Here is a 26,792-nt window from a genome sequence, read left to right on the forward strand (position 1 = left end):
GTCAACGAGACGATAACGCCCCGAAGACTGATGTTACAATGGTGGTGCAAACATCTGCAGGGCCATGAGGCTAAGAGTTTCAATTACAATTCACTAACCAGCTTACTCATTTTTTGGACAATTTCACAGGCCTACTAATCTATCCATCATGGAGCCAGAAAGCCCAAATACTAATGTCACGTAAAATTAAACATAAAACAAACAAATAAACAACAACCATGAGCTATGACTAGTCTGTAAGGAAGGAAAAGCTTACAATTCAAACGTGACACAGGAAACTGTCTCTACGTAACACAGTCGCAAAGCTGCTTTGACGCCCCCAAATCATAACAAATGTTCCTCTGCTGCAGTGAAGTTGTGACAGAGGCTAAAAACATTTGAAACTGTACGAGCACACACACTACTGTAACTGTATATGAGAAAAATAAGGAACACATAAGTCAGCTTTAAATAAACCTGACACTGTACACATTCTCGGTGTCTCCTGTCACCAGCAAGCTGGTCCAAATTTTTTGAAAGGGTTTCATTCAGACAGCGCTGACCTAAAGAACCTGCTGATTAGTCGTGGAAACGACACAAGTGGGACACCACCTCCGCGCAGGAAACACACTAACTCGGGCTGGAAAATCCCCAGACACTTCCACGGACCATGACAGTTTCAGTGAATCAATGTTCTGATGGCTGCTTACAGCAGTATAGCGCACCATGTTGCACAGTTTAAATTATCTCACACTAGTTTCTTGAACGGGACAGTTCACTGCACTCAAATGGCCTCCACAGTCCTTTGGCATGTGTTGCAATGTGAGAATCACATTATGGATGTGCAGCTGACAAATCTGCAGAAAGTGTGCGATATTATCATGTCAATATGGACCATAATCTCCGAGGACTGTTTTCAACATCTTGTTGGATCTGAAGTCAAAATAGGGTCCAATATTAGCAAGGTGTACCTAATAAAGTGGCCAGAGAGTGTACATGTATGTGGGATATGACCAAGATGAGACCTATGTTGTTTTTGGCACTTACAGCTCAGTTAAAGTCCTGGCAGGAACAGGTGTGACTTGACATCTGGCCCATGTAAGGTGAAAATGTTCTTGCACTGAGGCAGCTGAGCTCACCCACGTAACAGCTGTGGCCCACTACATGTGTGGGCCGCAGCTGGACCAAATACTCACCTCTAAATAGCCTGTAGTGCTGGAGTTTAATACTGATGAGAAAGGTTCAGACATTTTATTGAGACTCTGTTCTAGACGACATTAAGAGCCTCTAACCCACGTTAAGTATTAATATCTTCACATTGTCTTCAACACTCCTATAATGGATTAAAATAAAGGTAAAATATAAAATAAAAGATGTAATAGTGTAGTTTTTATCTGCTCAGAATACGCAGCTTCCATTAAATTACAAATGTTTATAGGCTGCAACAAAGCGAAGCGTCCTTCTCCTCTTACGCTCTAAAAGCCAACTGTTCAGTGCCTCTACCAATATCAAGGACTAAGCAGCCATTAACATACAGGCACAAGTGTAATGATTTCCAAAATGTGGGTTTTATTTTACCCCACAAACAACAAAAATAATGTCAGATATGCACAATCACATAAATAAGCCATTTTAAGAAATAAATGGGCACTGAGAGGTTCAGCTAAATACAACGGCACCAAAAAATAATGGCTAACAAAATTAAATCAGCTGAATGTATATATTAACTGAGTAAACAATTTTAAATGCAAAAGGAGAAACAACAGGAACAAAAACTAAATTTAATTTTGTAAAAAAAAACACAAAAAAACCTGTTACCCCCCCATGTGGTCATAGAAGATGGTTAAGTCTATTTGTTTCACCTTTGGACTTAAACTAGCTCCATCTTCAACCTCCACTTTTGCTCTAACCTTAAAGACTGCAGCAGGAGCCAGGTTGATAAAAGAACCCCCCAAAACTGAAATATAATTAGTGCAACCTATACATACTTGCATATACCTATAAAATACTGTTAAAATGTTGTAAAACAAGTATGTACAGCATCATTTATTTATCTATATGAACCTCACTGACGGCTGTTGTGCGGTTGTGGACCAGCACATCCAAGCTCGATGGTTCCAGCTCTGAAAAGCATAAAAATACATTTGAAAAAGTGTAATATTTTTCTATTGCGAGTACTGATCCACTCACAAGGGGATTTTTTTTCTCTGTCACATTGTTCATAAAGCGGCATTGAAAAGCTGATAAAATATTACAGCAATTAAAAGTCATCAGTTTTTATGCAGTCTCCAATAACAGATCCTCATCAATCACCAGTGGACGCTTCGGTTCTGTGTTTTCATGTATTGAGTGTGTTTTCCTGCAAGGCCTCTCCCTTGAATAAAACACCAGTCATCTCTATTATTTTGTCATCTGGACACTTTATTGGTATCAATAATCCAGTAGCAGGTATTGTTTTAAACAGCTTGGATTGCAAATGAAAAACAGCAGCACACATGTACAGCTTGTAAATGTTTCACAACCGGCTCAGTTAAAGTTGGGAAACTGCTTTGGTTTGCTGTTATTCGCAGGCAGTTTTTTTTAATCAACATGAGCCACATGTTCATATAAGCTTCCCAAAGCATCTTCAGTTTCCTGTATTCTCTGCCTTCTTATTCTCTGAGAGATGTGATATCATATCTGAAAGCTAGACATTTGTTTGTAAAGCCTCATTTGCGCATTTAGCTCAAGAAATTCACCACAGAAAGAGTCGCCTCAAGAAACGGACTGAGTTGGACGAAAAGTGAAATTCTCACATCGGCAGCACACTTTGTTCTTTTCTCCTCCGTCTCCATCACAAAGGTACAGACTAACTTATTGTTTATCTGTAGGGTAAAAGTTGAAACCAATCACAACATATTGATCACTTTGAAAGTACCCACACAGTAGCTAACATAGTTTTGAAATATTAATAAACACAAATGGCTGTCACACTGGTACAAGGCGTAACCTCAGCTTCAGCGGGTGAGAACAGCACAGCGGAAACAAAGTGTTACTTTTATGTCGATAAACAGTTACATCCCTTCTGTACCTCCCCACCCAGCTTTGATGATCTTTATAGTTTGCGATTATGTAAAGACATGAACTCAAAGGTCTGCGATATGTGACGCTGAGCTGGTGAACTGGTAGAAAAATTTTAAAGGCATTTATGTGACACTCGTTTTTCTGTTTGCAGCTTTTTTGTGTGTGTGACTGGGGTGTGATTGCCTTTTACTTTTATGTGTAAGTAGCTTGTGTGTTTCTGACCTGAGAGCAGCATCTTGGAAGAATATCTCAGTTTCTCATCTCTGTACTTTAGTGCTGGGCTCCTTTCTTAGAGTGACCCTGATAAAGCAGACGACAACACAGACGGAACAATCTGGGCGCTTTGGGTGATGTAAACAAGAAGTACAGCTTAGTGTTAGCGGAGTCAGTGAGTTAGTTGTGGCCGCGTTGTTTTTAGCCTACATTTGTTTACACCATTAAAAATATTGCACTGTACCCATGGATGCATTCACGACTATCACTGCATTACTTTTACGATACAGAAGCAAACTTGATGATTCCCAGACGAATCTGGAGTTACAAGAAGCATCTTTGTTTTTTGTTATTTGTCCCCAAACAGATTTATTGATGTATACGCCCAACGGACATCTCATATAGACCTCCATCACTAGTGACAACAATGGACAATGTTTTTGTGAGTGCCATGCATCGGATAAAGCCTCAAAGCTCAACATTCAAGCAGAAAAAAGACAATTTTTCTACAGCAACTTTCCTCTGTGTGATATTGATCTAAAGCCCAAACAAAAAACATTCATCCCTCCACTCTCGTTCTGATCACAATATCAATCCTGACTCTAAAGTTTCTATAAGTTGTTTAGCGATTTCACTGGGAAAGGGGCGGGGTCTGTTCAGGTCAGTGAACAGCAGTAACCTTTCAGTCCATTCACACAAAGACACTGAACAGAGGGAACTCTGACTGGTCTGGCTGCAGGAGGTCGACCAGGAAACAAACGGTCCCCGACAGGCCTTCGAACAGACTGTAGATCCTGGTAACTGAGCGAGAGCCTGCCTTGAATTCCTCAGTGAAGAGGAACTCTGCAAACCTGTGTGGACAAAACAAGAATGGAGACACATAAAAACACAATGTGAAAGCAGCATGTCCAGAACTGAGCTATAACTTCTTGTAGAGATCAGGAGTGCACCTGAAGTTTCTGAACCTCCTTTTAAGACAATAAATGTACACAATGTGGATAAAAGCATTGGGCCACACCTCTTAATCTTTGATTTCAGGTGTTTTCAGTGCCACAGGTGTATAAAATCAAGCACTTAGCCACGCAGTACAACTTAAACAAACATTTGTAAAAGAGTAGGTTGTTTCAAAAGAGGTCATGACATTGAAGCATGGTGCTCTAACAGGATGTCATCATTGCAACAAGTCTTGTGAAATTTCTTCCTACCAAGATATTCCACAATCAACTGTAAATGTTATTGCTGCAAAGGGCAAGCAGATCATGTAAAGTCACAGACCTGATATGCATATAGTGTAAAAGTCACATGACAACGGCTGCTGTAGATGTAGATAATGCGTGTTTGTCACTGCTGCTAATGTAAAAACATGACCCACATGTATGAAGCTTTTGTGATGAAACAGTTTTTGTGATTCTTGTTATGCCCAATGTGTTTTTTTCAAACATTTAAGAGTTAGAAAAGATTGATGCCGCACTCGTTGTGTTTAGGGTTGCCAACTCCCTGAAAAATAAATAAGGGACACCTCGTGGCCAGGGCCGGGCGACCCAGTTGTCTTCACCCTTCCCAGTGTGGTGAATTTTCTAGCTCTTTTTTTGTGTGTGAAATTATTTTTTTTAACCCTTTGACTTGAATTTGATTTAAGTAGATGTGTATTCTTTGTGATATGAACACATGTGAAACAAATGATCATTTAGCCATTTATTTTTAGCTCAAAATGACAACATTAACACAGTAAAACAGGCCTCTTTCTTAAACAGAAGCCTGTCATGCTTAACTTTTGAGAATATAAGTAAATCTTTCTTTAAAAGAACTCTGTCCTGCTTAACTTAAAATAATAGAAAACAATAGAAAGAAAAATATTCTTGTAACAGTGCACATTTAGTGCATTTAGTACAATTGGCTTCAGCTGAGGTATTATTTCAGCTTTTCTAATGCTAATCAGCTGCTCCCGTTTGAAAACCCGCTTGTTCCCATGATTACGCATCATAACTCATCATCATTATTCATCTATGTATTACTTTTATGTATTAGTTATCAATTTGTTGTAATCATCTATCCTTGCAGTCGTTTATTACACAAAATAAATTATATTATCATACTTCTGGCCACATAGCGCTGATATTCACTGCACATGCCCATATTAACTTTTTCCAGCCAGGTGTTTTCCTTTTCCCATTCTTCCCTTTGTCTGAGGGGAACAAACATTGCTGCTCTAACGCTGGGCTCACACTGTGCGGTTTTAGGCCCATTTTGAGCCGATTTTTGAGTGATCGGACCGATTTTGGCCTTCATCGTGCGTCGTGTAGTATACGTGGGGTAACGAGAAGTGATTAACACCTCACGACCAGCTCCCGATCATCAATCGCTCGTGAGCCGCTCACACTGCTCGCGCGCAAACACGTAAACGTCGGTGAAAAAGACGGAGCAGCGCGGCTGTGCAGCGTGTGATCTGGACACAAGCGATGGAGGCACAACTTGTAGAACTTTGAAAAGCTCATCCGAGCCTTTTCGATGTGGCCTCACAAAATTATCACGACCACAACAACCGTGAAAATAGTTGGATCTACATCGCTGCTAAATCACAGCTGCCTGATCATGTTTTTCATTAGCAATTTAGCAAAGTTGATGGTGGTGGTGTGTCTGTGTGAGTGAGAGACAGAGAGAGCGAGCGACAGATTTTCTGTTATAACCTTAATTTTATGGAGGCACAGTGTGCGCACTCAGGTCGCATCAGAGCATCGGGCGGTATAGTGTGAGACCCTGCATCGTGACCTACCAACTTCTAACCCCTGCGAGTCAATCGTGCAGTTTGAGCAGGAGCTGAATAACGCGACTGAAAAAATCGCACAGTGTCTGCCCAGCTTTAGGTGTACTGTCGTCCGAGACTTGCACCGCAGTGACGGCGTTTGTTCCCCTGTTGGCCATGCTTGTTGTTGTGGTCATCTGTTGTCTTCCGGTATTTTCTCCGTAAGCGACCTTTCCTCGACCAATGAGATGAGCGGTAATCTGAATTGTCATACTCGAATTGTCATAAGTGTGCTGTCAGCTCATTGGTCACAAAGCAGGAGAGGGGCTGGGAATTATGTTTTCAAACAAAGCGTTAATTCCATTAACATTTATAGACTACTTTTGATTCTCACTGTATTACGGGACAAAGTGCGTCCCTTATTAGCTCAATACGGGACGTGTACTTTTGTTTCGAAATACGGGACGATTCCGTATTTTAAGGGACGGTTGGCAACCCTAGTTGTGTTATACATGTAGCAAAAGCCAGGAAGCCTAGCTTAGCATTAGCACTGCAAATAAACCAAAGCAGACAGCTTGGCTTTGATAAGGTAATATAATAAAGGTGAAATAATTCACATGCCAGGACCCCTAAAGCCCTTGAAATGTGTCCAAAAATCAAAGTGTAAAAATGACAGTTCACTGTTTAATGGCCAGGCTAGCTGGTTCCTCCCATGTAGCTCTGTGCTACATTATGCTAACTGTCTTCGGTCAGCTTCAAATAGACACGAAGACAGGACCATTGTGTCAATTTACTCATCTAATTCTTGACAAGCAAAAGTTCTCAAAATTTTAAGCATTTCCTTTAAATCACCAGCAATTTTACACACACCAGATAATGCTGAATACAGCCTGAATATTCCCACTATTTTGGTTTTACAAAGCCATTAATCACATTTATGTTACACTTCTTAATAGCAGACATGGTTGAAACCCTGGCATCATCTTCCTGGTAGAAACTGGATGCAGTAGACCTGCAGAAACCAAACTGTAGATGGTTAGATGTTAATGTTACCAAACCCTGAATTACACACTGCTCTCACATAAGCTGCCTTGATGGTTTGAAGTACCTCAAACCAATGTCAGGTCAGCTGTCATTTTGAAACTACACTCAACAAAAATATAAACGCAACACTTTTGTTTTTGCTCCCATTCCCCATGGGATGGACGTAGAGACCTAAAATTCATTCCAGATACACAATATAACCATCCCTCCCAAACAGTGGTCACAAATCAGTCCAAATGTGTGGTAGTGGGCACATCTGCTATATTGAGATAATCCATCCCACCTCACAGGTGTGCCACATCAGGATGCTGATCTGACATCATGAGTAGTGCACAGGTGTACCTCAGACTGCCCACAACAAAAGGCCACCCTGGAATGTGCAGTTTTTTGCGCTATTGGGGGTCTGGGGACCCAGAACCGGTCAGTATCTGGTGTGACCACCATTTGCCTCATGCAGTGCAACACATCGTCGCATGGAGTCTATCAGATTGTCAATTGTGGCCTGTGGAATGTTGGTCCACTCCACTTCAATGGCTGTGCAAGGTTGTTGGATATTCGTGGGAACTGGTACACGCTTTAGGTCTCTACGTCCATCCCATGGGGAATGGGAGCAGTAACAAAGGTGTTGCGTTTATATTTTTGTTGAGTGTATTTATTCGAACTTGATGTTGACAAAAAACAGTTATTCAATATCAAAATGTTTGCTGGGTTGTTGCAGCTCCCCAGAAAAGGAGGGCTTTCTTGCCTCTGAGCACGGTAGATGTATTTGGAGTTGCCTGTGAGCCGATAAAGCAGGAGGAAGACATATGCGCTGCCTGCAACTCCGTGACAAATCCCAGGACCTTTCTTCAGCAGACCTTTCTGCCATACGAGTTCTCCACTTCTAATGCATTTATCCAAGTACTGTGGCTTCTTATTGATCAGATAGGCTTTTGCGAAAAGGTACGCCACACCTGTAAGAGACAGGACAGTGTAGCAGTGGGGCTCTAAACCACGGGACAGGAACAGGATGATGGGCATTAACAGCTCTGAGCTTACCCGGGGCTCCGTGGCACCAGTGCACCAACTCGTTCTCCCTTTCGATGATGGCTCCCAGCTCTGCAGGCCAGTTACAGTTTTGCTCCTGGTTCATGAGGAAATCAACACTCTGCCACACCAGATCCTTTTCAGCCCCACTGAGCATGTCTTGGTAGCTCAACAGCATCTGCAGCACAGATGAAAGGCCGTGGGCTGCGCCTGACAGAGGAGGGAGGGCGAGGTGTGTGGGGAGGGTCGCACATGCACAAACAAAATCAGGCATGCAGGAAAACACCATGCCAGGCACACAGACGGACACCACCCAGAGCACAAAAGCGCAAACGCTCACAGAGCACAACGGGAGGACTTGTTTTTGTTCCATTCTAATCCGGAGCTCACTGTACATATTTGACAGTTTTGATAGGTGACATAAAGTCCTATTTTCCAGCACTGAGGAAATACATCAGCAGCCCGAACTTGATGCAAGAACAGGGAAGTGTCCGTCAGCTACATGACATCTGGCCCACAAATAGAATGCTTCAAAACTAGAGATCACTTCGTCAGGACAGTATTTACTGTACATGATGCAGGAATGCAGCACCTGTACTAAAGAGCTAAAAAGACACTGAAGGGATCCAGTAATATAGAGTAATTAGGCTTCAGACTATCTGAACACATGTGTTGTCCGGAGGTCCTCTAGTCTGAACAATAGACACACACGTCTACACACTGATCTAATTACAAGTATACGGACATGCTTGACGCTGGAAATAACAAGAGATAGAAGAGTAACCCTTTGTAGCCTTGCAACCATCCAAGAAGATTATCTCCTGACAAGAACATCATAGCTGGATGATTCTGCAAATTTTTAGATTCGCATCAAGTTTAACTGCTTTCCACATCCAATGACAATATTTCCAAACTCTCACATTATAGGTAACAACTACATAATACTCAAAATACGGTAGTAACTATGGTAACGTACAAATGTCTTGAGTCACTCATAATTTCTTTTTGTTTTGCTTCTAAAGAGCCAGACTTTGTCATTATCAAAATGGTCTTTAGTAGTAGTTTTCTAGGCTTTCTGAAGGTCTTTCAAAAGTTTGGGTTTCTTTTTTGGACATTGGCTGCTTTTTCACTCAAATTCAATCCAGTCTTTGTACCTGGACATTTTCAGAGGACTTGTTTTTTTAAATAAGCCACTAAATACTGACCTATAAATCATTCAAGCATAAAAAGACACGACACTGAAGTGTGATACCATCTGGAAAGTGGCAATGGCTGTGTGGGATCATCTTGACAGAAAATGGAACAAAAGGGAACCAAGATCCATCCTGTAAGAAGCCCGGAGCACTATTCCTGAAAACTGCGTAAAGAAAATAGAAGAAAGCTTTCCAGAGAGAGTTCAGGCTGTGCTGGAGAATAAAGGTGATCATCGCAAATATTGACTTTCAAGTTTAACAGAATTAAACAGAATCTGTTTTTGCTGTTTAAACTGTATTTCCATGTATGTTTGCACGTTTCAATAAATCACTGCAGCTGTTTCCCATATTAATCGATAAATATAAGGAAATGAGGGGTGGCTCAAGACTTTTGCACTGTTGCGCTTTTGTACTGAATATTCAGGTTTTCATATAATGTTTAAATGACCTGAAAGCAACGTGAAAAAACACTGTGAACATGACTGAATCAGTTACCGTAGGAAAGCATTTATCATAGGCCCATAGCTCCTGTCTCCAACCATCCACCACCCCAGACTCCACCAAAGAAATGTCTTCCTCCTGCACTGGCGTTGGATGAGAATCGTAAGTTACAGAATCATCAAACATGGATGTAATTCGTTGGGATCCTGGAGCGAGACTTCCTAAATAATGCTAAACACATGCAGGAAACCAAGACTCTCTGAGGCAGCCCAGCCCACCGCAAATCGATCAAGAAACTCCTCCAATAGCAAACCTCTCATGACAGGCAAACTGAGAACACATGCAGGATCTTCAGCATATATTTTCATCCAGGTATTTCTAATCTACAGATCTCTCAAAATATAACTGTTCCACTTCCTCGTCATCCTCAAAGATGTTGCTGTATCCATGCAAAAGTGGCCAGCAGGGCTATGCTTACTATGAACTCTGTTGATGTGAAAGTTACTTCAACCCTGAGGGGTCTCTTCCTCTGATGCCCATCAAGGAAAAGGACAGTTAGTTTTACACACATGAACACACCAGTCCTGTGACAACAGAAGCTCCTGCTGTGGTCAGAGGACTGAAACTGTGAAAAATCCTGATATCTGTGCATTTACACTACCTTTATAACAAGGGCACTGAACGTTGCACGAAGCTGGTGGTTCTTACCGAGGTACTCTGTTCCATAGTACGAGTACATGAGGGGGAAAGGCTTTCTCTTCTTCCTGGCATACTGTTTTCCTGACTCGATGATGGCCTGGCAAATAGATTTGATTTGATCTTTGCTCAGAATCTGCAGAGCAAATGACACACTGCAGTTAACACAGATAAAAACTCAATTGGAAATACATTGTGCAGCGTTAAAATATTAAACATTTTAATGGTTGTGCACACCCACACTGCAAACTGACCTTTCTCCCAGGAGACATTTTAATATTTTGAAGCACAGGTGTAATTAAAAACATGATGGTTGTATTGATTCAGTCCAGGCAGGCCCAGCATCTGATAATGCACAGTGGCTCAGTGAAAAGGCTTCCTGTGCTGCTATTCCTCCCTCAGCAAAGCCAGCCCCAAACATTTCCAAGTACAGGTCTAATCATGCAAAATAATGACACTGACTGACTCGTGATGAATGTTTAAAGGAATAATGACAAGAATAAAAACTTTTAAAGCAGAAGCAGGCTTAATGTTTAACATAGATTATTCATCTGTTATCTTTTTATGTCAAAACCAACAACATGTTCAGTGTAACTCCAGTGACTCACAACATTTGGTTATATTATGCTGACAAAGTGCTGCAGGGATGAGTTCTGTGTGAAATAAAAGCTTATGATTCCAAAATGTTTTATTGAGAAAGACTCACAGACTAACACTTTTAGAAATTTTGAAATGCAAAGCATCAACATAGGGCTGTTTGCAAACTGCACCATGGTTGCATAATTTCTAGCTGCTGCTCAAGAGCTTCATTTAGACAGCTGTTAGTAACCACCATCTCTGGGGCACTCAACAAGCATTAGAATTCATGAGTGGTGCGATTACTTACTTATTTTATGTAAAGGTCTTTGACACGTTTAAAAAACTGACTTTGAGACGACGAAAAGTTTAAGACCTGTTAGCTTCAGGCAGACATCCACTACAGTGAGCCACAGATGTCTGGGAAACTCACTTTTTTCTACTCCATAACAACCTTTTTTTTTCCATTTTCAAACATCCATGTGGTGCTGACTCCAGTGACATCACTTGAACCAGTCTGTCTGGTCTCACAGATCTCTCTCTGAAATCACTAAAGGTTTTTTTTACATCTCTTTTTTCCACACTTGAATTCCCTGTTAATGGATAAAGGTGTGAAACCCATACAGCTGCTCTTTCAGCAGTCTCAGGGCATGTAACCCAAACGTCTCACAGGGGGAACAGCGACACCTTATGAAGCTACTTTCCACTGTTCCCTTGTCACAAGGTGTTACCTTTCATTTGAAAGATTCTTATGCTGGATGCCCTTCCTAACATAATCCTAAATTTATCCAACCTGAAAATGTGAACACATTTTTAACAAGTGGTTATCTGAGTTACTTCTGTCTTCTCCTGAGTTTGAGGTAGACTGGCCATTCTTCTCTGAGTTCTGATCAACAACATGTGTGTGTGTGGGGGGGGGGGGGGGGAATCATTCAAAGATGATAGTGTGGGAAAATCCCAGTGAATCAGCAGCTGAAGTAGTCATACCATCATCCCATTCTGATGCTTGGTTTGAGCTTCAGCAGGTCATTTTGACCTTGTCTACTTTGCCTAATTGCACTGAGTTGCTGCCATGTTATTGGCTGAATAGTATATATATATATTATTTTATTTTTTTTGTCAAGCTATGACTTAATAACAATGTGACTGGTCACTTGCAATGACCAGTCACCAGCGCTGAACCAAGGCCAACATTAGTTTTATATACGCCCTCATTTTTCCCCACCTTGGAGGAATTTGGAAATTGTGCATCACACAATTTGTCCAGCAGTGGGCGTAAACAGCGCTTCAACACAACGCCCTAAAACTTGTACCCAGACTCCCTGTGGTGTTATCTGCTTTTATCTTTATTTTGTATAATTAATGGTGTGAGAAGAATCGGACAATTTATTTAGTGAGAAAATCTTTATCAGCATTCATCGAGATGATGGATTTATCCAGTTAGTTACTGTCCGAGGAAAATGTTAAGATTTCTGTGGGAATTTGAGATTTTCCCACAGAGATTTTCATACAAAATTTATAATCAGTAAACTAATAAGAAGTATTTAAATCAATGAACTGCAATATGAAATGGAAGTTATGACAGCACCTTGAGCTTAGAAATAAAAATTGGAATCTCTTGTGTTTTTAAAATCTCGGTCTATAAAATAACCTTTGCAGAAAAAACTGACGTAAACAAGCTTTTGGATTCAGATTAGGAATACGTATTTATCTAATCTAGTCCACACTTAGACCTGTTTTTCGTTAGTGGCAGCTCCGGCAGCTGAAGTTTATTCTCGGAGAGGGATTTATCATTTTAAAGTGCGCCATGCTGTTGTTGTGCGCTCACCTCTATGCCCAGCTTCTGTTTGAGGACCAGGGCGGCGCACAGGTACCCAGCCCGCCCTACAAACAGCTCATCCGAGCCGCACTCCAGAAAATGGATGGGAGCGCACACCTCCCACAGGTTACGGAATTTAGTCAGCGGCTTCACGAAATCAGCCAAGCCCAGGGACTTGTAGATCATAGCGGCCACAGCGTAGATGCCCGCCCCGCCGAGCAGGAAGGCGGCACGCATGTTTTTGTCCGGCTCCGCATCCACGTATCTGACCGACATGTCGATGATCTGCTTGGCCGTCTTCAGGTAGACATCCCGGTACTCAGAGAACAGCGGGAACTCGCTGACGTGATACAGCATGTAAGCCACCCCGGCCGGCCCATCGTATAGCCCTCCGTCGCAGTCGCTGAGGTCGATGGGAACAGTTTGAAGGATTTTATCTATGCTGGCGACCACGACGGGCACGGCAGCTTCGGCGCCCTGGCCCGGGAGCAGCGCACCTTTGTAGTCGGAGAAACGGTTGGCAAAGCAGCGAGTGTTTTCCATCACCGACGAAAAGCCGATAGAGACAGCACGACGTGCACGCAGGACCCACTGATAACGCAGATCCGTGTCAGCTACTCAAAGTATCCAAGAGGAGAAACACTTTAATCCAATCCCATCAGGTCTCAGCTGATTGGACGCGAGCAGTGATGGCTCAGCCTCATATTGGCTGGAAGGACCTGAGCCTGTCAGCCTCCAGCTTGCACCCTCTCAGCAGTCCTTCTAGAAGTAGCAGAGTCGCAAACAGCCACAACAAGCATAGAGAATGGTTTGGCCTCTTTTAACAGTAAATCACAACAAAAACAGGCTAAAGATGCATTTTAATGGGAAACTATGCAGTAAAATTCATTCAGGTGTGTATTTATTGGTTAGTAGTCTGCACAAGTCCTGAATGGTCATGAACATCAACCACTCTGAGACAGTTTACCCTTCATGCAGCCCGTGCATTTCCTCCTATTAAGATAACTGCGGGTGCTTCCAAGTGTTACAATAAACACAACCAATAATTAAACTTAAATAAAGTAGAATACATCAATAGAATACAAAACAATATGGCAAAATAAAGTAACCCAGTAAGGGAAAACCACACAGAAGACAGAATCTCAGTTACAAAGTAACATAAAATAAAATAAACAAGCTCAATATGTAAAAGAAAAGTAAAATTTTAATTTCTTATGTTAAAGCTGATCAAATTCAACTAGTTTTTTGAAACAACAGCTTGCTTCATGTTGCGCATACAATTGTACTATAACCCTTTGTGCTGTATGTTGTTGGGCAGTTAGAGATTTGCCATCATATTCTGTGAATTTATTTTGTATGACAAACCTGAATCTGGAACGGATCATTGCTCCAAAGAGGAAACTTTACTAATCCCTAAGGAAATGATGTGGTCACAGTTGCTCCCAAACAATAAGAACAGTAACAGACTGAACTAAACGAAATAACACAGTTATATTACAAAGTTTCCGAAATGTAAAAATAGCTCAGTTATTATATCCAGAATATTGCAGAGGTGGAGTATATATGATTGACATTTTTATTCTAACCTGTAAAACATGTTATTTGTTATTTCACTCTAGAGGATGTGCAAAAGGGTTTAACTGCTGCACTGTGTCCTGTACATTAGATGGAGGAGAGAGCCACTGTCATGGTCCTGGGTCTTTTGACCCAGCGTTTTAAGTTTGAGTTTATTTTGTTCATTAGGTTATCTAAGTTCATTTGGTTATTAGACTCCTTGTGTTTTCTTCCCCTGTATTTAAGCTTCCCCTCACCCTTCGTGTTTCATGCTGCGTGTCTTATGTTATCAAGTTTGTATTATCATGCCTAAGTGTTTCTAGTTCTTATTATTTCCCCCTCCGTTTCCAACCATGTTAAATCTCCCCTGCTCTTCATGCGTTTCATGTCTGTGTCTTACATTGTCAAGTTCTGGTTGTCGTGTCTAAGTCTGCATGTTTCCTGTTTTATTTTGAAAAGGGGTCTTGTGTTCTGTGCTCATGCGGTTAGTTTTACTCTTGCCTGTGCATCATTATGTTTATCCTAGTCAGCTGTTTCCTCATGTGTCTCCACTTCCCCTAATCACCTCCTGTGTATTTAAGTCCTCTGTTTTCAGTGTGTGATTGTCAGGTCATCTGTTGTCCACGCCATGTTTCCGATGCCATGCCATGCTTCCAAGTTTCTTGTCTAGGTTTTTCTTATTGTTTGTTTAGATTCCCCAGTTTAGGTTTGTGTTAATTTTGCTTCAGTTTGCCTTGCCCTTTGTTTGTACCTTTTCTACCAGCCATATTAAACGGCTCGCCTTTTGTTAACATTCAAGTTTTGTTCCCTGTTCCTTGGAGTCTGCGTTTTGGGTCCTTTTCTCAATTCATACAGTCTGCCCTCGCCAGACTGTGACAGCCACAGGCAGGAATAATTTCCTGTGTTGTTCAGTGGTGCATTATGGGTAATACCAGTCTCTCACTGAACGTGTTCCTGTGACTGGCTAGCATGTCGTATTGTAGGTGGGAGGTATTATCTAGCATTGTCCTTATGTTGGACAACATCTGCCTCCCTGACACCACCTCAAGGAGTCCAGCTCTGTCCCCACAACATTACTGGCCTTGTGGATCCGTTTATTGGGTCTTGTGGCATCGATTCTCAACCTGCTGCCCCAGCATGTAACAGCATAGAGGATGGCACTGGCCACAACAGCCCCATAAAAAATCCTGAGCATTGACTGACAGATGTTAAAAGACAGCCGTCTCAGAAAACAGAGATGACTCTGGCCCTTCCTGTAAAGTGCAGAGCTGTTTTAACCCAGTCCAGGTTATTATCTATGTGTAATCCGAGATATTTATAGTCCTCCGCAATGTCTACGTTGACCCTGTGGATTGAAACAGAGGTCAGAGGTTTCCTGGTCCTCATAAAGTCCACAATCAATTCTTTGGTCTTTGTCACGTTGAGCTGGAGATGATTCTGCTTGCACCATGTGACAAAGGAGTCAACCACAGCTACGCTGAGTCATGAGAAAACATCTGAAGATGTGCAGTGGCTGAAGTCTGTGGTGTAGAGGGTGAAGAGGGAAGGGAAGAGGACGGTCCCTTTTGGTGTCCCTGTGTTGTTGATCACCTTGTCAAAAACATAGTGTTGGAGATGCACCTATTGTGGTCTTCCTGTCAGGTAATCAACAATCCTGGACACAAACGGGGCATCCACCTGCATCGCTGTCAGCTTATCACCCAGGAGGATCGACCTGATGGTATTAAATGCGCTGGAAAAGTAAAAAAAAAAATAACACGACCCTCGAAGTGCTTGCCTGCTGGTCCAGATGGGCGTAGCAGGTCCTGATCTCCAAGGTGGGGCTGGTAAGTGAACTGAAGGGGATCCTGATGTGGCCTGACTATAGGTCAGAACTGGTCAAGGATGAGTCTTTCCAGGGTCTTCATGACATGGAAAGTCAGTGCCACAGGCCTGTAATCCTGGGGGCCACTGGGAAATATCCAGTATGCTGGTTGGTACAGGAATGAGGCATAATGTGTTCTGCTTCCATGTTTGTCAATATAACTAATATTAACATCTTCTGCTGTTCATCAACGTGAACTCATTCATGTCACTTAATCATATTGACCAGCAGGTGGCGACAAAAGCCCGCAGGCTCACTCTGGCTGCTATCCATGGTGCTGAAGGACGCATGGCGCTGTTAATTGTGACAGAGAGTTCACTGAGCAGAGGATTACTTAACTGGGTCAGGAGCTTCGCTTCACCAATCACTTCAGATTGAATTGGTTGGTAAAATCAACTAACAGAATTATACAAACACAATAATGGGCGCCAAGTGACTACACAGAGACTCAAAATGCACACAGAGAAACAAACCAAAGTCAAGAGGGTGTATGGGAAAAAGTCCAAAAGAAACAAAATGAATACAAAAAGATCAGAAAAAACAACAACAACACAAAAGAGCAATTAAAAGACAGAAATTAACAGAGAGATTTCACTGCATTTGCTCACTTTCTACAAAACAAAGGTGAGAAAATCAAATGGCACACCAGCTGGAAATTTCACACCCACACCACAATTTAAAATAGGAGGAACACTAGCTTATTAGTGAGGGAGCACAAATTTATAACCTCTGTAAGAATTCAAATATCCAGCATACAAAGGAAAACTAGTTGGTGTGAAAAATGTCTTCTTTTTAATGAGCTACGCTTGGTTTAATTAGGAAGAAAATCTTCTTTTTTTTTTAGCAGATCATGGTGGAAAATGTTAATATATAAAATGCATTGTTGTACTTTTCCTTCAGTAAAGAGTCTGAGTGCTTCTGCAAACACTGATTGAGTTCTCTCAATTTCAATTAAAAAATTCTTTGAGGTGTTTGTTATGTTATTATCCGAATAATTGCATTCCTTTTCTGACAAAGTCTGTAGTCAAATACAATGTAAATAAAGTTTTGCTTAGTTAGCTTTTATTGGCAGCGAGAGCCAAAGTTTTAACAAAACAATCTTGTGAACATTCAAGAGGACCTGTTGTGTTTTCCTATCACACGTCACCACAGTGGAATTTAAATCAAACAATCGAGATGTAATCGAAGTGCAGACTTTCAGCTGTAATTTCGAGGGTTTAAGAAAAATGTTGCATTAAATGTTTGGGAATTACAAATATTTTTGAAGTTCAGATACTCTGCTAGATCTTGATTTCACCCACCTTCAGCTGTAGCTTGTTTGTGGCGCATCCTCTGTCGGGCAGAGACCAGTCAACTGACTTAGTGATTGAAGAATATCCCATTTCTTTGCCTTGATTTGCTTTTGTACATTGCTGTGCATCACTATGCACTTGGCCAGAGAGATTTAGCAGCATTTGGCTCAATCTGAACAGAGACTATTGCACTGTACATTTCAGACATCATCCTGCTGTTTCCGTCGGCAGTCACATCATCAATAAGCTCTAATAGGCTGGTTCCACTCACAGCCATACACAGCCATGCCATAAAACTGCCTCCTAAATGTCTGATGGATGATGTGGGATTGGGGCGTGAGCTGTTCCTTCTTCTCTTTAATTTAAGAACATGAGACAAAGGGAACTTAAACACTGGCTGATTTGACCACTCAGACCCACAAGGTGAAACAAATACAAACAAACAAACAAAGACGCAAAAACAGTTACTTCAAACTTATAATCAGACACAACTGGTTACATACCTAAGCTAAATTATAAAGATGAATGGATTAATTACCCACCCTCCTGTGATGCTTGGTGTAGCCCATCCATCCATCCATCCATCCATCCATCCATCCATCCATCCATCCATCCATCCATCCATCCATCCATCCATCTTCTTCTGCTTATCCAGTTCAGAGTTATGGATGCCAGTTCACCTCAACAGCTAACTGGTACCCCTAACGCTGGTGAAAGAATAGAAATAATTTAAGAAATTTGAATATAATACACAAAAATTAACTAAATATGCATACTACAAACAGGGTTCATGTGTTCCAACAGTAAATATGAGTATGATATTTAAACTCAAGATTTACGTGTCATTATTTTTGTTTCTGTGTGCACTGTATGAAGTGAAATTCAGATAAACTGTATAAAAGCGAGGGTGCATGCAGTTATTGACTTCATAGCTGTGTGGCTGCACAGATCCAAAGACTTCATACTAAACCAAACACTCAGTATCAGGCGGTTATCTGTGAGAGTAGACATCATCGCCTTCTGTTTGGCCAATCAGACCGAGGCTGGCTTAAAGGTTCAGGAGCTAAAACCTCTTGTTTCACTCAGAAGATTAACCAAGGGGGCTGCGTCAAGTCCAAGTGCCAGAAAGATTATTTTGATCCAGGTGTCATGCAGAGCCACTGTAGAGTCTAAGAATCAAAATACAGAGTTGGAAATGAGCACAACAGGTTCAATTTAACTCTCAGTGACAGCGTGAGTGTTCAGAGGTGGAAAACAGCCCTGCAGCAGTAAACTACCAAAACACGATTTACTGTATTATCACACTTTTTACTCTTCTGCAATCCCAGCAAATGCAGACTTAAAAGAAAGCTGCACTGTTGCTTTTTTAATCTGCTCTATTCAACCTACAAGAAATATGTGAAATGTTCAGGGCTGTCACAGGTGTTAGGCACACACTCTGTTCATTACAGCTTTGTCCCTCTGTGTGCCATTTCCAAGATGATTCGAGTATTTATCAGAGTCGAGATTGTGATGGTGAAAAGCTTTGAGCGTTCTAATTTGAAACCACTCTTTTTTGCCACCATTTGCATGCAAAGAGATAAAAAAAAAGAGGATGAAGGCCAAGGAGATATGAATTTGGAAGTAAAGGCCATCTTATGAATATAGAACTAATTCAAAATTTTCACCACTAAATTTCACTTTTCTACCCCCCAAAAAAGACAAAGTAGAAGTGAAATAAATCCAAATTAAGCAAAGGCAAAGCTTTTTATGGGCATTTATCCTAAAACGGCGCACGGGAGAAGAGATTGCTTTAACATCAAGAGAAAACAAAAGTGGATGCAGCTGCACTCAGCGCTTAGAAAACGTTTTTGGTCGAGCTAGTTATTACGGCGGTGGAATTAATGTCAGCTTCTTGGAGCGAGTTTCTCTCTGGGAGTTCAGATAAAAGCCCGGTTCAACTGCAAGTGCACTTTGATGGCCATTTTCCAAATAGCAGAAACGTATGCACACACTGGGGGTGGAAGTTGTGGTTGGGCGGAAAGGGGGGTAATTTGGAGAATTACCAAACACTGCAGCCATTTTGTTCTTTGAAAAAAACATTTGAGGCAATTTTTAGTAAAGTTCTGGAAAATTAAAGTGGCTCGAGTCGTGCTCAGAGAAGCATATTTTCATCTGTCTTATCTGCTGCATTGATACAAGACAACTCAATTTGCATTTATATTAGAAAATGATTTGGGGCTCAACATGGCCCCATCTGATGCCCCAGAAAGTGATGCCTCCCTCTATGTCTCCAGCGCGAGAGACAGAGGCCTCGGATAGCGCTGCGGAAATCAGAAACAAATCGCGGTGCACTTTTGCAGCGGGGTCAAACAACAGCACAGACAGCATGACAGCAGTCCGGATGCTTCTAGGACAAAGACAGGCTGTAAACTTGGAATTTTTATGAAGACAAGTTATCTGTCTGGCATGGTCACAGGATACAGTCATAACATGGAGTGCAAAAGATAACTTGCACATCAGCATGTCGTAATCTGAAAGATTATAATATGGAGATTTTTGTTCATGAAGGTCACCTGGACTTTTTCAAAAAAATCCAACACACTCCTCCATTTCCATCATTCACTAATCACACTGTTACACAAATACGGCACAAGCAACAGACCTAAAAATCCAGGCAGGTTCAATGTAGGTCATCACTGTGTGTGTGTGTGTGTGTGTGTGTGTGTGTGTGTGTGTGTGTGTGTGTGTGTGTGTGTGTGTGTGTGTGTGTGTGTGTGTGTGTGTGTGTGTGTGTGAGTCACAGGAAGCACGTTGGTGGTTTTGTGTATGGCACAGACATTCCTTGAGGCGTAGCGATCTCTAAGGCGAAACGAAGGCAGGCTCTGAAACATCAGATTCCGTATCTCAGCCTAGATGAGAAGTTGGGATCCGGTCAGGCACATGTCAGGTGTTTTTGTTTAAGTGGGCGGGAGGCGAGCGATCAACGGAACAGAGGACAAAAAACTTTGAATGACAAACATAATGAGGCACCATATTCAGTTCATAGAGGTGACTAAATCTCCCTTAAGATCCTGAGTTTGCATGTCCTTCATCTCTGGTTTGGTGTGCATTTGTCACACTGATGTATGGAGAGAAATAATAAGACATGTCAGAGCACAGATAAGTCAGTCCATCACACCTTACTGCTTTATAGCCCTAAAGTGGGCCAATGGCTGGAGCTCAGAGTGCAGGCAGAGCTCACTTGGCACGTCTCCCTTGCCAATGGGAGTTTAGACTTTCCTCCCTGACCTGGTGTTTGGTGGAAGAGAGCACTTTACTTCTCCCCGTCTGCTCTCCCCGTAAATGTGATGTTCACCCAGTGTGGGGGTCACATCATGTGTGTTTTGGGAAAACACAGTAAGATTAGTTTTGCAGTATTTCAACATGTTGATCTCACAATGGTTGCTTGGGGGCCTACACACATCTCTAATCGTCTGGGAGGTGAGGTGAGCACAGCCCATTTAATATAGCAACACATTTATGTTCTTCCACTTCAACAGCAACGGGCAGCAACATGCATGGATTTAAACACTGCAGTGCTTCACAGAACTGCATTGTATTTGACCAAACACGTGTAAACGAGCCAAAATCCTCCCATCTGTCACTGTCATGCTTTGACAGCGACCCATAGGGAGCAGACTTGGTGCACTAAACAGGCTGAAATGTGAGCTGCACATTTATGTTTTGACTACAAGGAGCTTGTGATATCGAGGCATTTGTTTCTGAAGTTGTCCTTGTACATCCAGAGGTATGTGCAAAGAGACAGTCTACGTGTTGTTGTTTTTTTTAGTTAGTTTCTAGAAAACGTTCAGTGTATTTTTTATTGTTTGAAAATGTTTAGCTTTGGTCCTTTTAAATATAATTTTATGGAGGACATGCACTGCAGGCAGGATTTAGGAAACTTAGTACAGGTAATATAATAAAAACACAGAGCATTTGAAAGCAGTGGACGGACGTTCTCGTAGGTGTAGGTATGTATTGTTTTTTTTTATTTTATATTAGTTAGTTTTCTAAATTCATAAAATCATTTCACTGAGTTTTTCTCTAAACTGTAGCGTAAATTTTTATTTTTACTTTAATAACTTTCTTAAACATCTATCTGGTTTTAATAGATTAATTGGCAACAAGAAGACGGTAAAAGTACATGTTCAAAGTTTATCATCACTGTAAAACTTTCTCTCACCACTTGTCCTGATGCCCTGACGGGGTGAACTCCGCAGGTTGTTGAACACACGGGACTTAGAAACTGTCAATTTGTCTTCAAGGTGGGGAGCAGCTGGTATTACATGTGTAAATAGCTGCACGCCAGGGCTCTAATGACGGATGAGGTAGATGAAGGTTGAACATAAAGTTTAGGATTTATTCCAAGAAAAGAACAAGTCACAGGCAGTCCAGAAACAGGTGAAACAGGAAAAACACTAGGGACAGCACACCTAGTGGGATGATTTGACAAAGGGCGAGGAGAGACAATGACAATGACAATAAATGCATGAAGTAATGAGGTAAGAGTAACTAAATGCCAAACACACTAGACACAGGTCACCAAAATAAAAAGAGGAAATAACATCACTGATGGAGGCTTTACACAAAAAGGTGGGACACTAGGAAAAAGTCCAAAAAGCCCAAAAGGATTGGGTAAGAGACCCAGGACCTTAACAAAAGCGAGGGCCTACATGTGGATCTCTTTGTCCACTTTCTTCTGCTCTGAGGTTATTTTCAAGGTGAATGTTGTCTGACCTCACATGACCTCTCTGTACACCTCCCTGTCATCATCATCCCAAACCAGACTGTGTGCTGATGTCCTTTTTGGGAAACGAGTCGTGAGCCATGACTTCTTTCATCTGAGCTTCTGACCAGGGCCAAAGACTACTGTGGACTTTTGTAGGGCAGCTGGAGGGTCTACTTGTTGTTGTCTGGTGTGGTGGACTCAACACTGGTGTGGTTGTCGTGCATTCCAATGAGGGCTCGTTGCTGGTGGGCTGTGGTCAGTAAAGAATCACTGGAAGAGTCTGCTGCCGCTGTGAGTTGTCCATCTTTTGTTGTATGGTGGTGGTGGAGGCAGTGGAGGTCAAGACTTTCCTCAGAGCCTCAGTGTGACCATTCTGACTAGCCCGAGGAGAGCCGTGACCAGAATTTATAGGTTTCATCCTTTCCTCTTTTCTCTTTTCCTGAGCTCTTCTTTAGATTTCTCTCTGTCCCTGCGTCACATTTCCACACACTTAATGTCTTCAGGTGATTTTGCATTTCAATAAAATCTTATTTTTCTTGGCTTTTATCTCCTGTATTCTATTATGTTTTTTCCCTTCCAACTACATTAGAGAAACTTTATTTCAGACACTGTAGTCCATTTGAATATAAAAGAACGGAAAATTAATAAAAGACGACATGAGGACAAAACGCACTGAATTAACCGACATGTAAATTTCTGTGTAAGATTTGTAAGCAACCCATGAAAGGGAACATTCATATCACATTTAGGTTACACTTGTCAAATGTGACCTCTGAGCACAACAACCAAGATCCTGAATGCATCATTATATGCCACCCATCAACTTTCATATCATTTATTTGCACTGTATGAGTATGTGCTCTAAAAACATCATCCATCATATGGAATTTACAGACTAGTGCATTTGCTGCTGCATACAGTTTACCACAAGGGTGCAGCATCATCATCATCATCATCATCATCATCATCATCATCATCATCACGGAGATCATCCCTGATGATGTGACCCAAATATCTAACTTTAGTCACCTCACTGAATATTTGCCTCCAGTCCACCTTAGCGGAAGCGATCATTACTACATTATTTTTAAGGGTTGAATTCAAAATCAAACTGCAGCTGCTGCAAGCCGTCAAGGAGATCAGCAAACATCAAATGATTAAAAAGGCTCTCTTCCATCACGATCCAGTATCCTGCTTGTTTGGTGTTTTAGAAAGATCATCTCTAAATAAGCTGAACTGAACAGCTGACAGACAATATCCCACCTCAATGAACCCCAGAGTTTTCTAACCCCATCAGATTTGCTTAGTTTGATGTAAGTAGCATCCTTGTAACTGGTACTAGTTTACCATGAATAATACAACAAAATGCTTTTAATTGAATCAATAGTGCTGTCTTAGCTGCTGTGTATTAGAAGAACTTCTTTCAGAGCCTGTATGCACACATCAGTGCTGTGTTTATTTTTGAAACCAAGCTGAATATTAGTGGTTTTATATTCTCGAAGCCTTGACAGCATGCTAGTCAGAGCAACTGGCCTGTAGTTTTCTGGGCTGGATTTTACTTAACCAGTTTTGTCTGTGAAAATGTTCTATTTGGTACCAACAGAACAGTTAACATGTAGTCTGGTAGGACGCCACGCATTAACAATACAATGTGAGTAATGCTGAGATTCTTCTGCACAGATCAGGGCTCCATGCTTTGTTCCCTGCCAAGTTCTCAACAGCACAGCACACTTCATCCCGCCTAACAACACACTCATTGTTAGAAACCTCACCAACATTAAACTTATCGCTTTTAACACAGTTAGGAAATTCCCTACAAAGCTTTTCTCCACATTTCAACAACATTTTCAGCCCCAGAAATCCCATCAGGACTGGCTGCCAGAGGCCTCTTACTATTGTTAACAGCCTCTTTCCAAAATTCATACAAATTATTCTGCAGCAGCTTTTTGTGCATGGAGTTTGCCCTCATGGCATGCTCATTTCTTTTAATAAAGCACCCTGCACATTTAAATCTTGCATTCGCACATTTCTTGTGTTCATACTCTGGTCCATATCGAGCTTTACCTGATAAAAGCCACTTTTTAAAAGCTTCTTCAGACTATATAGAGTTCAGATCCAGGGATATGATTATATGGTTTTAGTCCTTTTTTGAAAGAATGGTTCAGCACCATCATTAAAGCCTAAATCAGTATTGTGACTTTGATTCTCCCATTTAATGTTTTTGGCATCAAATGGTACATCAATGGTGCCTTTATCGGTCTGTAAACTGTACTTTCATTTCCCTTTTTCCCCCTTTTTTGTAACTTGTCAGTATAGACAGACTCACAACACTAAATGTCGTAGCCAAAGGTATGTGGTCTGCTGTGGCCAGGTCATTTAAGAACCTATTAGATATGTCCTGCTAAATGTTTCTCCTTGTGGAAACCTAAAATGTTTTAACCGAACATGTATAGCACTGCTCCATCTCCATATTATTCCTGCACATGAAACCACATTTGGAGCCATGTAATCCACTGGCTTTTCTTTACCATACTTATTTCCCCTGCTCACAAATTCCTAGTCTGGTCTTCATCTCTACTACAGTGTTTTCAACACAAATCTAGACTCTCAACCAAGAGAAACAGTCACAACAGCAGTAAACCTTAGGGCGACCTAAGAAAATATATATTTTAAAAAATTACAGCAATTATTTTCAGATATCTCACCTCTGAGAACAACACAGTCCATTCCTGGAGATCCTTGTGGAGCTGGTCTGGGGTAAAAAAAAAAAAGGTAAGATCTCTTCATCTCTTAACTTTCCAAGGCAGAGGCTCACAAAGCTTTTCCAGAATAACCAGTCACTGCCCATCTCAGACTCCAGATGGGATCCCAGTTCTGTCATCGCATTTGTTGTGGAAATTTGAAATAAATCTCAGTGCACACAGCCAGGTTGCCTTTGTTACAGAATATAAGTAGTTTTACTGCTTTATTGCGTCTTTTATTGGTTTAGCTTTATAGTATGCTTTCATGCGTGTTTGTATATATTTTGCATGCTTTTATTTTGAAGTACTTTTCCTATCTACACCTTAGTCAAAGATTCTCGACACCTGCTCACACTGCATAAAAGATTGTGTCACAGAGCATGTACAGCAGTGGCACATGCATGAAGACTGCAGAGCTTCAGCAGAGAGAGCCCTGCTGAAGAAGACTGGTGGAGGATTTGCACGCAGAAAGACATTTCTAAGCGAGATACAACCAATGAAAAGAGTAATTTCTGTGGCAGTTGGTGCTAGAACATCTATTTTAAATGGTAAATTGTAAATGGCCTGTATTTGTATAGCGCTTTACTTAGTCCCTATGGACCCTAAAGCACTTTACACTACATTCAGTCATCCACCCATTTACACACACATTCACACACTGGTGATGGCAAGCTACATTGTAACCACAGCTGCCCTGGGGCGCACTGACAGAGGTGATTTTAAGACTTTTGCACAGTCAGCTTTATGAGTTTTCTTTACATTTGTAAAAGGCTCAAACAACAGTACACACAGCCTGACAGCACTCTGTGCACACCTCTGTAAAGTCATAATATAGGGAAAACCTTTCAATCTGTCATGGTCAGATAGCACACTCAGAATATTGTGTGCAAACGCTACCTCGTACATCAGCGTGATATATCTGAAAGATTATTGAGTTTCACTCAGGGAGGTCAGTTTGACACAGAGAAAAAGCAGAATCATAAAAATCTCCATCACAATAGTGATGATGAAAAGTTACCTGGAAAATAAGGGGGAACAGAAAACTTTGAAAGATGTGACCTTCACTAGCTGGTCAAATTAACAGCTCTCCTACACTGAGGAGACCATAAAGCTGCTGAGTCATCAGTAACACGTGAATATGTAACTGATGATTTCAGCAGCATGAAATATAAGGCCTGGTTCAGAGCCAGATAGAGGCACTGCATAGGTCTTAAAAGCGGGACATATTGGATGATATATGGTGACATTTTGTCATAAGTATACGTGTTATCTCCCTATTTAAGAAGCCGAAATGAAGCCAATATGACAATCCAGAAGCTGGACTTTGACCAACTTTGATGTATCTCCAGAAGAAAATAACTGTTTAAATATTTAACCGTGTTTTGTTTGCAGCTTGACAAGAAAACACCATCCAAAGAAAAAGAGAGGAATGTTGTACAGATTGTATCAGGAAGCAGTCTTTTGATAAATAATGTAAACAGTGACCAAGTGACAAGAAGCTGTTGAGACGTAGGTGTATGAGTTATTGGCATACATCGCCACCTCCTGAAAAACATCACACATGAACATAAGCAATATACAGAGCATGTTATGTTCAATAAAGATCATTTATGCTGAGTACAAAATGGCGAAATATTGTGTAGCTGAGCTACATAATTCATTTTCCTTTTACAAGTGCTGTCCAACCTAACGTTTTTAATAGCTTCATATTGAATTCCACAGCACATCCAATAGAAGTCAATTGTTAACCAGTATGATTAGAAAAAATCCACTTGATGGCATATGTGAAATCTCTTTA

At 41.3% G+C, this 26,792-nt stretch overlaps 1 protein-coding gene across 3 annotated transcripts; it reads right to left on the reverse strand.

Moving 5' to 3' along the window:
- Positions 1-2,388: 2,388 nt before the first annotated feature.
- LOC146650964 (lanC-like protein 3) lies at positions 2,389-13,336 on the reverse strand. Of its 3 annotated transcripts, XM_085384404.1 has the most exons (5): positions 12,803-13,336; positions 10,411-10,534; positions 8,081-8,278; positions 7,788-7,995; positions 2,389-4,106 (listed from the first exon to the last, which is right to left on the reverse strand). In XM_085384404.1, exons 1-5 carry the CDS (start codon positions 13,334-13,336, stop codon positions 3,947-3,949), a joined length of 1,224 nt encoding a protein of 407 aa, XP_085240530.1. In that variant the 3' UTR covers positions 2,389-3,946. The 3 variants fall into 3 exon arrangements, 2 of the variants coding, with proteins under 2 accessions (XP_085240530.1, XP_085240529.1); XM_085384403.1 differs by lacking the exon at positions 2,389-4,106 and having other exon boundaries at positions 7,619-7,995; XR_014907898.1 differs by lacking the exons at positions 7,788-7,995; positions 8,081-8,278; positions 10,411-10,534; positions 12,803-13,336 and adding an exon at positions 6,029-6,486 and having other exon boundaries at positions 3,968-4,106.
- Between the last annotated feature and the right edge of the window lie 13,456 nt (positions 13,337-26,792).

The sequence above is a fragment of the Rhamphochromis longiceps genome, linkage group LG16 (genome assembly GCF_057381845.1).
Source record: "Rhamphochromis longiceps isolate RC_006_pf linkage group LG16, R_longiceps_female_GT1.1, whole genome shotgun sequence".
NCBI lineage: Eukaryota > Metazoa > Chordata > Actinopteri > Cichliformes > Cichlidae > Rhamphochromis > Rhamphochromis longiceps.